The sequence below is a fragment of the Rousettus aegyptiacus genome, unplaced genomic scaffold (genome assembly GCF_014176215.1).
Source record: "Rousettus aegyptiacus isolate mRouAeg1 unplaced genomic scaffold, mRouAeg1.p scaffold_m13_p_17, whole genome shotgun sequence".
NCBI lineage: Eukaryota > Metazoa > Chordata > Mammalia > Chiroptera > Pteropodidae > Rousettus > Rousettus aegyptiacus.
In genome coordinates, this window is record NW_023416292.1 from 36,404,743 (window position 1) to 36,417,559 (window position 12,817).

Consider the following 12,817-nt stretch of genomic DNA (forward strand, 5'->3'; position numbering starts at 1 on the left):
CTTGTCTGTGTAAAAACAAAATGTGACTTCTTCTATTCTTTTCAATGAAAAGGAAGTTAAGGTCATACTATTCATTGACATGGGACTGCCAGATTGAGAAATACTTCAAGTTACAAACATTTATTAAATGCTTACTATACATCCAGAATTCTGTTATTAAAAAAAAAAGTGATGAAGATGTTGTCTTGGGTCTAGCAATGGAGAAAACCACAAAGTAATAATTCCACGTGGCATATGTCCTATTGAAAGTATGCGAAGGCTCGAGGAACACCGGGGGTGGGGGTCAGATGTGGCTCTGCAGATTGAGGAAGTTTTTAGAAGAGAAGAGGTAATATGTGAACTGGGTTCTGGTAGAGAAATAGCACGTAAGTATCACTCTCTCTGAGGGGCTCCGTGCCACTTTTGTTCTGAGGAAGTAGATGCTCTTACACTGGCCAACATGCCCTGTCACGAAAATGTCACCAATTCTCCCCAACTCTGCACTCCAGAGATTGAGACCTTTCGTTCTTTGTCTGATGAAGAATGGGAATGGACAGTTTGCCATTCTTATGATACCCATAATTTGTCAATTTGTTGTTACATCTTCCAATAGAGTTTTGGAGACCATTATAAAGCTCTCTCTTAGGCCTTTCCCTTGCAAAACAGACTTACCTTCCTTTCGTAAGTAAGACCAGTCTCCGAGGTCTTGTTTTACTTGTTTAAAACATTCACCCTTTCCTTTCCTCCCCTGAGCTTCCATCAGTATATGGTTCCCACCCACACACCCTTATATTTTATACTCAGGTGGCTGCAGTGCATTTGTATATAAAGGTCTGGCTAGTTGTATTGTCCCCAAATATCATATTTTATTTACTTGTATCTCAATGTCATAATTAAAGCACCATAAAGAACTCAATAAATACATTAGAATGAAAGGAATACTTTCTTCTAACCTCACAGGTACTGCGCTGCCATCATTCTTTAGTCTCCTACTTATCCTTCCTACTGGTTCCTTCCCGCCTTCTACTTACCCAAATTTCTGTAAATTCTATCTTACGTCTTCTTTCTAAATTCTATGATAGTCTTGCTCCAATGACTTCAAGTTTCCCCTCTGTACGATTGCCATCTAAATCCGTGTTATCTGTCTGGATGGATTAGATAATCACGTCCATCCTTGACTTTTCTCCATAGTAGTCGTCTCTCCCTGTATCTAATCCACAGGCAAACACTGTGGTTCAGTAATGGCCCTAGCGCCTGTTTCTCCTTCTCCAGTCTCTCTTTCCTTACCGCGATACCAGGTCTCTAACCATATTCTCACCTACAAGGTCATGCTCATCATACAAGCCAGCTTGCACGTTGACACCAGTTTAAGTCTTCTAAAATACGTAGCCCCTTTACTGAAACCCCATCACCAAGGATCATTTCAGATGTCATGGTCACACTGGTTCCTTGCTACCTTTAAGCCTTGTCTCCCACTGCCCTTCGTGAGTGCCATCTCGTGTAGAGAAACAGTGCAGAGCTCTGAAGTTAGAACGTCTGAATTTGCTTTCTGATTCCCTAGCTTGCTAGCTCCGTGATGGGCAAACCATTTAACTTTTCTGCATCTCATTTTCCTCACCTACAAAATAGAGGTAGTAGTTAGACCTACCACAAAAGATCATTGTAAGAGCAGAATGAAATGCTCGGAGCAGTGCCTACCATACAGTAAGGGTTCATTAAGTATCAGCCATTGTCAGACTTCATTTAAAGGGAACTATTGGCATTTTCTATGTACATCCTGTAATTTTCTACCCCATGCCTTTCTCATACTATATTTTGTTTTCAGAATGTTCTCCTCCATTTTCCATCTCTGTTTGTTTAAATCCTACTCATTTTACATTCATGTGCTTCATGTGGCTCTTCGTGTAGCTTTGAGGCAAACTCCCAAAACTTGGTGCTTCTCATTTCCATAGCCTCTCCTCTCTCCCTCCCAAACAGTAGTTAGCCCTTTCTACCTAGAATTATAATTATGTGTGTGTGTGTGTGTGTGTGTGTGTGTGTGTATACTCTGAAAATATAGAAGAAAACAAATTTTTTATGAAGTTTTGCATTTTCCTCAGTGCCTAAGCAAATTAATATTAGACACTATCTTTGTTGAATAAACGAAGGAATATTTTACTTGGTCACTTACCTTTTCCATGACACGCAAGTGCAAGGAAGTTTTAGAGCCTTGCCAAAATTAATGCCGTCTCTCGGCTCGGTTGTTCTGTTGGTCTCCTCTGTCCTAACAACCTCCCCCTTCTCTTTTCTCCCCCTTTCTCCTGCACTTTCTCTCCCTCCTTTCCACTTTTCCTCTCCTCTCTCCCCTTTTTTATCTCTTTCTCTTTCACCTCTTTTTTTGTTTGTTTGTTTTTGCATTCAAAACTACGCTTTATTTTTAAAGTAATTGCATATTCTGTTTGTACTGTGATAGCCCATGACAAAATAAAGGTTGTAAGGGGCTGATAAATGTTTAGGTCTCTCTCCTTTTTTTTTTTTTTTTTTTGTGCAAAACTAAAGAATTCCTAAGAGTTGTAATCCTGGCTATGTTTCTTTTATAAATAATCTACAAATTCCCTAGCCTGTCATCTTGACCATTACTCCTCATTTTTAAAAAAAAATTCTGGATTCCCACTATATAAAATTTTCTCTGCACACTTTTAGCCAAGCTGTATGGGCGCAAGGGGACACTGCTTTAAGAGGGAGATGTTTTCTGATCATTTTTTGTTACTTTTCTTCTTCAAAAATAACAGAGCATGTAACATCCAATCATGCTAATACTTATCTGAGGTACGGAGAAGCAAGCAATTGTTAAACAGCAAATAAAAATAAGCCCAATTTCTGGATAATAAGAAGTAATCTCATAGCAATTTTTAAATTACATGTTCTCATTGCTATATGTTTTGAGTATAGTTTGTCTTTCTGGAAAAGGGTAGCAATTTTAAGCTTAGTGTCATGAGTCTTTTTAAAAGAGGAATTTGACCGAGAGTTTCCAAGAATAAATTCTTAAGTACTTTTTTGTCCATTTCGTGCGTAGGTTTTCCTTTTTTGTTAATTTCTTCCCTGTTTTCTCATTGCTATTTTGAGCTAAAATACTTTCCTCCAACATTGTAACTGGCTTCTTCCCTTAATCAGTATCTTATTTCTTTCTTGTAAATCTTAAAATCATCTAAAACATCATATCACGCTATGTTTTCCATTACCACACGTCTTGAAATGTCTCTCTTGTTGGAGTAATGTTCTCATGACTTACGTTAATGATACCAATAGTAACCATGTAAATTGAATTCCTAATTAATTCTGAGCCTGCACAAAACCAATGTGATCTACTTGTATTAATGAATATAAAATTGAAATAGAATATTGCTATTATTTCTATATAGGACTCAGGGATATGAAAATTAATGAAAGTGAATGGTAGCTTGGAAAGTCAAACTTTAATTCTTATTTTATAATCGTGATCTGAAACTACACATAAAGTTTTACAGTTTTGAAACCTCTGCTTCTGCTTCTCATCTTGAGCCATAGTAAACTGATGCTTAAGGCTGGATACAATGTGCAAGTGATTCCACAGATCTCAAGTAACAACACTACGTACCCAGTGTTATGGGATTATCATCTGTGGTGAATTTGTTCTCAGCATTGGCATTTTTTTTTTTCTAATTTAGGGTAGAAATTTAGCATCTGGAGAGGTCGGATTTTTTCCGAGTGATGCTGTCAAGCCTTGCCCATGTGTAAGTATGAGTAGTTTATTTCTTATATTTTGTTTTATTTTTAATATTGTAATCAATTGTGCAAGAATGTACAGTGGATACTGGTCCGGTCGCTCATTAATTTTATTAATATTCTCTGGAGGGATCATATTATTTCATGTTTATGTTACGGCCAGTGTTACTAAAATTCAAAAATTATTATGATTTGATTGCCAGAAAGTATTTCTAAAAGTTAAGAGAATGTATGCAAGAAGAAAATTTAACTTAGGAGAATTTACAAAATTAAATTGTGAGGTTTTAGAAGGAATAACCAAAGTTATAGATTACATGCATTGTACAAATTTCCCTTTTCCCACCACAGTGAGAATAGTAGGGTATAATCTATTCCAAGTCACTTTGGGTTCCAAAGATATATTACACTTCAACTAGTGTGTTTGAAAGAATGCTAGGAAGCATGAAAGTCCCAGATTCTTCAGTCCAATCTCTACATACATTTAACTGTGCTTTAGCTTGTCATTATTGTTTATTTAATGTTATAATGAGATTTTCTGAAAACATTAAACACCTTAGGTAGGTATAAGGAGAATGAATGAGTATTTACTGTAATATTATTATGGATGACTATAACACAAAGTATACTCTCTGGTGCTTTATGAGATTTATAAATTTCTGTTTAGAATGACATTATTTTATCATCATAATTTGGTGTTTAGGGTGGATTTTTCTGTGAAACTTTTTCAGTTCTTGACTCTAGATAAATGAAATTTCTTTACTAATGTAATGGAGTTGATGGTTCGGGAAAAATAACCCCCTTAATCTATCTTCCTTACTATATTTAAATCCTTCCTGGATTTCTAAACTGGAGAATCTTTTTAATATAAATGTGAATGTCTGCCATTCTTGATTTCAGAATATAGTCTGTAGAATAATTGATTCCACTCTTTCAAGCTTAATTTCAAAAGCAAAGGGAATCAAAAAGCACTTGCTATTCTATTGATTCTGTGATCTAATGTCACATATTTTTTATATTGTCATAACCTTTAAAATTTCAAGTTGGCTTATTTAATTAGATAAGCAAAAATGATTGTTTAGCTAGTTTTCTGTCATAAAACAAGGGCCAAGCTTCCTGTGCTTAAATCAGTGATATTTATATGTAGGCAAGTGGCGGGAGATTATACATTCTAATGTGAAGTTGTTGGGAGCCTAAAGACATCAAATGAAACTAATAATAAAATTAAGTAACATACAAAAAAAAAAGAATAATAAGCATTTCATATACCAAGTACTGTTTTGTTTTTACAGTCTCTTGAATATGGCATAAAATGAGTGTTTGAAGTTTTATTTTAGAAACCGTCTGGCATATTGCGTATTTTACAAATTTTTGTTGTACGAATGAACAAAGGGATGAAAAAACAAATGAAAGTTTCTAGCTGAATGTAGGTAATTAATAATGGTAGATATTAATTAAATCAGCTTGTGGGATCGTATTGGGTGGTATTTGGAGACCCAGTTAGTTACTAGAAGGAGAAATATGTTCAGAATTTTAAGCTGACAGAGTCATAGAGGAATACATAATTATGGGTAGGACTACTAATCAATGTGATTGTTTTTATAGCTTAAAGTTAAAAGTTAATACGTAACTATTGAAATTTTACTGCTCGATGGAAATCTGAGGTTTGTTGTTGGTTATAGGATACGTTAGGTGGAGGGAGATAGAAGGAGGGGAGATTGGAGTGAGAAAAAGGCAGAAGGAGTTTAGAAGATGCTCTCTCTTCTGACCCTGGGACTTACTGTTTATCAGGGGTCCATGAGCAGCGCTGAATATTCCATCCTGAGCTCAAAAACGAGTCTTCTTCATATGCTATGACAGTCTCTTCAATGTTCTGAGATGTACAGATAGGAACCTGGAACTGAGGAGGAACATAAACGAGACAGGTTCTTTGAGGCAGTCTGGTGACTACAGACAAAGCCTGGAGTTTCGCACAGCACAGTGCAAACTTGGGCATCAGTCTGTGAATCCAGAAGCCCTTGGGGGCGAGCAAGACGACGACCATTTCACGGAAGAAGATGCACCTATGTTCATCTTGCATCTGGCTTGGGAAGAAAAAACAAAACAGTCTCCCCTAAGATTTCTTAACTTTAAACCCAAAATGACTCAGATGTGAGACTGGAATTCATACTAGCTCTGTGACTGAATAATTCTAAGCTAAGTGAAGAGAAAGTTCACTTCTAACTGTCCCATCTAACTTTTATAAGATGTACTTCAGGAAGAAGCATATATCTTACATATATTATTTTACATGCATGCTATATTCCCAATGAAATATTTTTTTAAAAACTGTATATCCATAGCATACTTTTCACAATGTAAACCACTTATGATGAAGGCAGAAAAAGGTGTTAGGGAAAAATGGTCAAAAATGAGAAAGTATCCAGAAGGAAATTATCTCTAGTCTTATGTATGAAATATCTGTCCAGACAAGGGCCCAAAGTATACATAAAAGAAAGGGGTGGGCCCATGACAGATGAGAAAGGATAATCTGTCTTCTTTCTATCTGTCATCTCTCCCTCTCCCCTTCCCTCCTTCTCTCTCTCTTTTCTGAGGAGAGAGGCACATGTACGTGGGCGTGTGCGCTGGTTTAGTAAGCAGCATACCTTTAAAGAATACAGAGAAGGAAAAGGAAGGAGGAACTGTTTTTGCCACCAAGTTTCAGAGGCTTTGTGTATCTTGTCATCAAGAGGGAAACTGTTGAAGATTGCTTTTGTATTTGTGAAAACAAAATGGCACCTGAAAATGTTTGGAGGATTTAAATAGGTATAAATTACTTTCAATATTATTTGGTATGTATCAGGATTTTACAGGTGGAGAAATTAAAAATGTGATCCATTGGATAAAAAAAGAACTTTAGAGATGTTCTGAACAGAAAGATAACTTTTCGATATGTAATTCTTAACCTAGAAGGACAAAATAATAATAGCCTGATGACAACCGACATAGCTAGAGACATATTCACATTGGCTAGACCCTTGAAATGGGGTAGTACTTATTGTTACAAATGATGGTAAAAATATTTGTCATCACCCAATATGAAAAGGCCCAGGAATACGTTGGTGTGTATATATCAAAGATGCAGGTGATTCATGAAAAATTTCTGAATACAAGACAACCTATCTACGCTTTCAGTCTTTTCTTAGAAGTTTATAAACTTTGTCTCCCTATACGTAGTATGTATTTTATTTGTTATTTTATGAATATCAATATACCTTCTTTGGCTTTGTTCATTTTCTGGTTGCCATCTGAAGCTAGAGATTTTCTTTTATTTGCATAGAAAATGTAATATTTTTCTCTTTTGCAAAGCTCTTTAGGAGAAAAGGGAAAAATGAATATTTTCTATGACATTTTCACAAATAAAAGGTTTTGCAGGTATTTGGAATTTGTGTTACAAAATAAGTCTATATGAAGCATATATTGTTTATTTTGCCTGTTTTCCCAGTGTCTTGGGAAAGTAGAGTGCTATTTGGTTTTCCTAACATTTTCCTTTTAATTTTATATGATAGTATTAAACTGCCTTGATAATAAATATCTAAAGTTTCCAATTCATATTTTTCCTGTTATCTCTCCCCTTGGAGGTACAGGGCAGTAAAATGAATGAAAGACTGAATTAAAGCGAGATGAATTATTTTCTACTTATCTGACATATACTACGATTCACTCTGTATTAAATTGCCAGTGGATCGTTCCAGGACTGTGCTACTTAGGGTTTTATAGAGCTGAGTCAGCTGAACTGAATTAATGATTGATTTCTAAAAGCTTCCCTTAAGTAAACTTAATCTATTTTTGCCTTTTTATATCCTAGGTGCCCAAACCAGTAGATTATTCTTGCCAACCCTGGTAAGTATTAAAAATGTTTATATAGCCAAGTTGAAATACCATACCCTTGGCCTGAGGACACCTTGAACGTGGGGGTAGTAAACCACATTCCATTTCCATTTGTTCTGGATAAAGGTGTTTTCAGAGGCAACAAAACACCGTAGTGATTTATATATTGCTGACCTTCTCATATCTTTATCAGAGAGTGATGTGTGTGTGCGTGTGTGTGTGTGCACGTGCACGCATGTGCCAATACATGTGTACTTGACTATTAACTTGTAAACTCAAAGTTGGTAAGCCACAGAAAGATCTAGGACATAGGCAAATGCGTATCTGTAGTTTAGAAAAATAGATTTTATGAAACAGAAAAAAATAAGTATGATTTCATTGTCTGAAACTAAAAAATTTTAACCCAAGGGAGATGGTAGATCCTAAAAATACAATTTATAACATGTAATATGGGAGGAGCAAGATGTATTCACATCCGAAGTTTTGGGTCTACATGGAGCTCACTTGCCCCATGGAAGCCAGTATTATGTTAATGGAAACAGGAAGCAAAATGAATGGTGATCATTACTTTTTAGACATAATGAGTTTAAGGGGACAGTGATATCTTCAACTGGAAAAACTCTATATAGGATCCAGAATATTTATGATCATCATATAGTTAATATATACCGAGTATTTACTATGTGCTTAGTATTTTACATATTTTATTTAATTTTTATTTCTAACATCTCTGTAAGGAAGGTTGTTCTTATTCTTTTTACAGACGAAGAAACAAAGATTAAGGCCATGCATCTAGTGAGTTAGAGACAGGATTCCAAATTATGCAGTCTGTACATTGTTATACCACATGGTCAAGTAAAATATGTGGGCATATTTACTTATATACATATTTACTTCATATCTGTTCCCCTGAATTTTATTTTGGCTCCTCTAAAAATGACCGCATCCATTTTTGTTTTCCCGAGACCAAAGTATATGCATACAAATTAGGTATCAGGATATATATATAAATGAGATATTCTGTGAGTCTGTAGTACTAGTTAAGTTTGTAAGTGTAGAGAACACCTGAGTTGACCGGTAGTTTTAAAATATTCTGATTATTCTCTGTTATATAACCGTAGCACGGAAAATACCAGGTTCCTGCGGGAATACACTGTCCGAAGTATGGGTTCTTCTCATCAGCCCTTTTGCTCTCCCTCAGCAGTCACATCTGCCTTCTCTAGTCATCATCTGCTTTCTCTGACACCCCTCCCCACTCTCCGTGCTTCAGCACTGAGCTTGCTGAAGAAAGTGTAGCAGATCTGTGATAGAACTGGGAATCTTTGCTATGTTTTTACCTGGTTCAAGAGAAATTTGAGGTCTTAGTTTCCATGGAATTAAAAACTGCATTCTTACAAGAATTAAATAAGTAAAATAAAGGTATTTGCATAGATATGAGGACTACCAAGTATTCCATCTCGTGTATTCATTTACAGGAAGCTGAAGGATGAGATTGTAAACCAAGAAGGAAAGAAATACAGAATCCAGGAAATAGGAGCAAAGGGGAGTCCCAGGACTAGAGCGATTCAGCAGGCTTAGAGAGCAAGTAGTATTGATTAGACCGAGAGGGTGGAGGGCTTGGGAGGAATGAATGAGCAGGTACAGTACATAGTGTTGAAAAATGAGCAGGTATAGTACCTGGTATTGACAGATGTATTATTGAGGGGTTTATAATTCTCTTGGAGACTATCGAAAGAATTTGTGATGGAGTCCAAGAAGCTTGGGCAAACACAATCTTGAGGAATTATTTTTTGGATGTTAGATGTTCTTTGAATATGACAACATGACAAAACTGGGCCGGATGATGGCTCAGCTCTGTAGCGATTACTGAAGGAAGAGTGAGGAACAGCACTTTGAAGGAATGAGCATAAGTGGAGATGAAATTATTTTCCATCTTGATATCTGAAATTCGTAAATTATGAAATCGTAATGTAGTCATGTTATTTAAGAATATGCAAGGAGAAATAAAAAGATAAGTAAAATTATTGAAATAGGACTTGGGGTAGAATGCTGCTGATAAGATGGGATAATGCTGCATTTTCATTACTATTATGGTATGAGTTGACTTTTTAAAATTATCTTCCTGTGTCACTTCAATTAAAAAATACATATAATATATACTAATTGTAGTAAATGCCATGAAGGAAAATAGAGATATTGTGATGAGAATGATAAAGTGGCCAGTGAGAGATATAGGACAACATTCTTCAGATGGGATGGCCAGAGAAGACCTCTCTGCACACCTTCATGATGAGCAGGAATGTGCGCCGTAGTGTTTTTCAGAGAATACAGTCTGTAAGGAAACTCTAAGATCAAAAGAGGTGTGGCGAATTCCTAGACCTGAAAGAAGGCTGGAGACTAGTGAAGGAGGGGGTTGTGAGACATAAGATTGAACGAGATGGTGGTGTGAGTCAGATCATACTCGGTACTAAGAGTTCATGGGTTATAATACTGTGCTTTTGACCCAAGGTACCATCTGCATAAAATGCCCTTAGCTGTTCTGTCTTGGTGGAAACCTGTTCGCCTTCAACAAACTTGTTGACTGCTTACCATGTATATTTTATTTCATTTTTTAATTTTTATTTATATGTTTGTTTGTTTGTTTATGGAACCCTTGGTTGACCTCACAGATTGCAAGGACCTTGTCAGCTTGCAATCTCTTATTTTTTATTTTTCACACTTGCTGCACCTGGTCTTCCTAGGTGGTCTCCCATCCAAGTACTAACCAGGCCTGACTCTGCTTATCTTATATTTAAATAAATATTTAATGTAGGTTAGAGGTGGGTATTTACACTGAGCTACATATGTCTATATGTGAATCAGAAAACTTTCTAGAATATTCATGATTATCTTTGAACGAGTTCCAATCTAAACATAAAATTTTTAACTTTTATTGCCCAAATTCTCTGATATATTTTGCCAGTAAATGTTAAGCCTGTAGTGATTCGAAGGATCACTAAAGAATATTTTACGTTGAATTTGGGCCTTTCATTATTAGTATTAGTAGTAGCATTGTTGTTATTATTGAATTTGAGTATATTTAAGGCCAACATAGTTTAGGAAGAGCTGAATTCTGGTTTTGAAAAATATCTTTTACTCACTACTACTAATTGCTTAAGAAAATTGGTTATCAAATTTGCAGACTATAAGAATTAACCTTATATCCAAAAAATAATTAAAAAATAATTTAAACCAGGCTGTGTATGTGTGTATGTGTGTGTGTATGTATTTGTATGTGTCTTAGGACATTTATTTCCTACACTGCCTATAACTTTTGTCCCCAAACACCCTGCAACTGTTTCTTACCCAGTAACTACTGGGTTCTCTCTTTGTCCCATTTATTTATTTGATAAATATTTTCTGGGTGCTTACTGTGTATTAGGCATTGTTCACTTTACTGTTGTTAGCTTTGTAGAGGATTTATATCTGGAAGAATTGAAGGACTTTTCTCTTTTGAAGCAATGTTATGTGTTGGTATAGAAGTAAAAACAGCTGAAATCTACCACTAAATTAAAATCCTGACAGATGCTTATTTTTAGCCTCTGTTCTCTTCCAGGTGTATTACCCATGTTTTCTGTGTCCTTGTTTCTTACAGGTATGCTGGAGCCATGGAAAGATTGCAGGCAGAGACTGAACTTATTAATAGGGTAAATAGTACTTACCTTGTGAGGCACAGGACCAAAGAGTCTGGAGAATATGCAATTAGCATTAAGTAAGTAGGACAAGTACTTCTACAGAAATAGATTTCCTGTTTTCATAATTGCATAGACCATCTGACATGTATAACACTGAAGTTGAAAATCAAGGTTCTAATTACAGTAGAAATAATGCATCTATCTAGACAGTTCATTAATACTTGAAAATATCTGTTAGAAAAATAGTATTAAGTGTTATAGGCTGCTAATTGGCACATTAGATTTCTTTCATAACATTGTATTTCGGTGACTTGAAGTGCGTATGTTTTTAGTAAATTCTAAATTACTAGATTTTGTTTGATTTTGTTTTCCTATATTCTCCAATGAAACTTACTAAACAAATTGAACACAATGATTGGTTATATGTAATCCCCCCTTCTCACTTCAAGTATTGGTTGTATCTTCAACCAATCTAGTAAATATATTTTGTTAATTAGCTGTCACCAGTGTATTGGCATAGGTATATATTTTGTCTTCAGAATTAATTCCTATAATGTTATTAGGGCATGCCCTCTGGTAATTATTGATTTCTACTGATTAAAAACACATTTATATTCATAAGTTATTCATTGCCCACAGGTACAATAATGAAGCAAAGCACATCAAGATTTTAACAAGAGATGGCTTTTTTCACATTGCAGAAAATAGAAAATTTAAAAGTTTAATGGTAAGCATTGATTGGTTCTTTTCAATCTGTGGTTCTTATTTTTCTCTTATTAGATAGGTCAGTTTATTTCTTTACTTTCTTGGAAATTTTATTCACTGAAAAGTTGTTTAAAGATAATTATATAATTTTGCAGTAGATCCTGGAAATTCTAAATTTAAGAATCCCCATTGTTTTATAGTCTAAATTTGCAAGTTTTAGACATTTCAGAGTCTACACTATTTATGACCCAGAGTGATAGACAAATTCAAATACAATCAGCTTTCAGTAATTTGTGAGTTTTGCCTAGTGACATCAAATGCTTAATACACTTCTCTTCCCTCCTCTTCCTTCCTCTGTCTCTATCTCCTCTGTCAAGTGGAGGAAGGTATTTTAAATTATAACATAAGAAGTCGTAATTGGTAACATGCTTCTCACATTTAGGTTTCTTTAATACAAAATGCAATATTATGTCAAATGGAGAAACTTCTAGTACTTTCTGCTACTTTCTACATGCTATGGTTCTCCTTCATCATCTTGGACAATTAAACATTAACAGGGTAACATTTTTACCATATAGCAATTGATATTTCACAGGAACTTAATTGAAATAACATATTGTTACCAAGTTGCTTCAAATGAACAAAGATTATTTTAATATTTTCTACGATTAAAAACATTATAACAATTTTATTAGTGAATAAGAATGTTATGTCTATATCGTATAAACAGCACAGAGATGTTATTATGTGTGCATTGCTGATAGTAAAATGGTCATACTTCCTTAAAAGTGGTCTCAAGTCTGATTCTAAGGTTTGCGACTTTCTTGACATAATGAAGACTTTGGATA

General features: G+C 35.0%; 1 protein-coding gene across 2 annotated transcripts in view; it reads left to right on the forward strand.

Annotated features, from left to right (window-relative positions):
- Positions 1 to 12,817, forward strand: part of VAV3 (vav guanine nucleotide exchange factor 3) — a 293,077-nt gene that overhangs the window by 255,541 nt on the left and 24,719 nt on the right. For both annotated transcript variants that reach the window (XM_016159794.2, XM_016159795.2), the window contains exons 21-24: positions 3,666 to 3,731; positions 7,568 to 7,602; positions 11,225 to 11,341; positions 11,904 to 11,991. In XM_016159794.2, the coding sequence (XP_016015280.1) occupies positions 3,666 to 3,731; positions 7,568 to 7,602; positions 11,225 to 11,341; positions 11,904 to 11,991 (306 nt within the window). The remainder of the gene's footprint in view (positions 1 to 3,665; positions 3,732 to 7,567; positions 7,603 to 11,224; positions 11,342 to 11,903; positions 11,992 to 12,817) is intronic.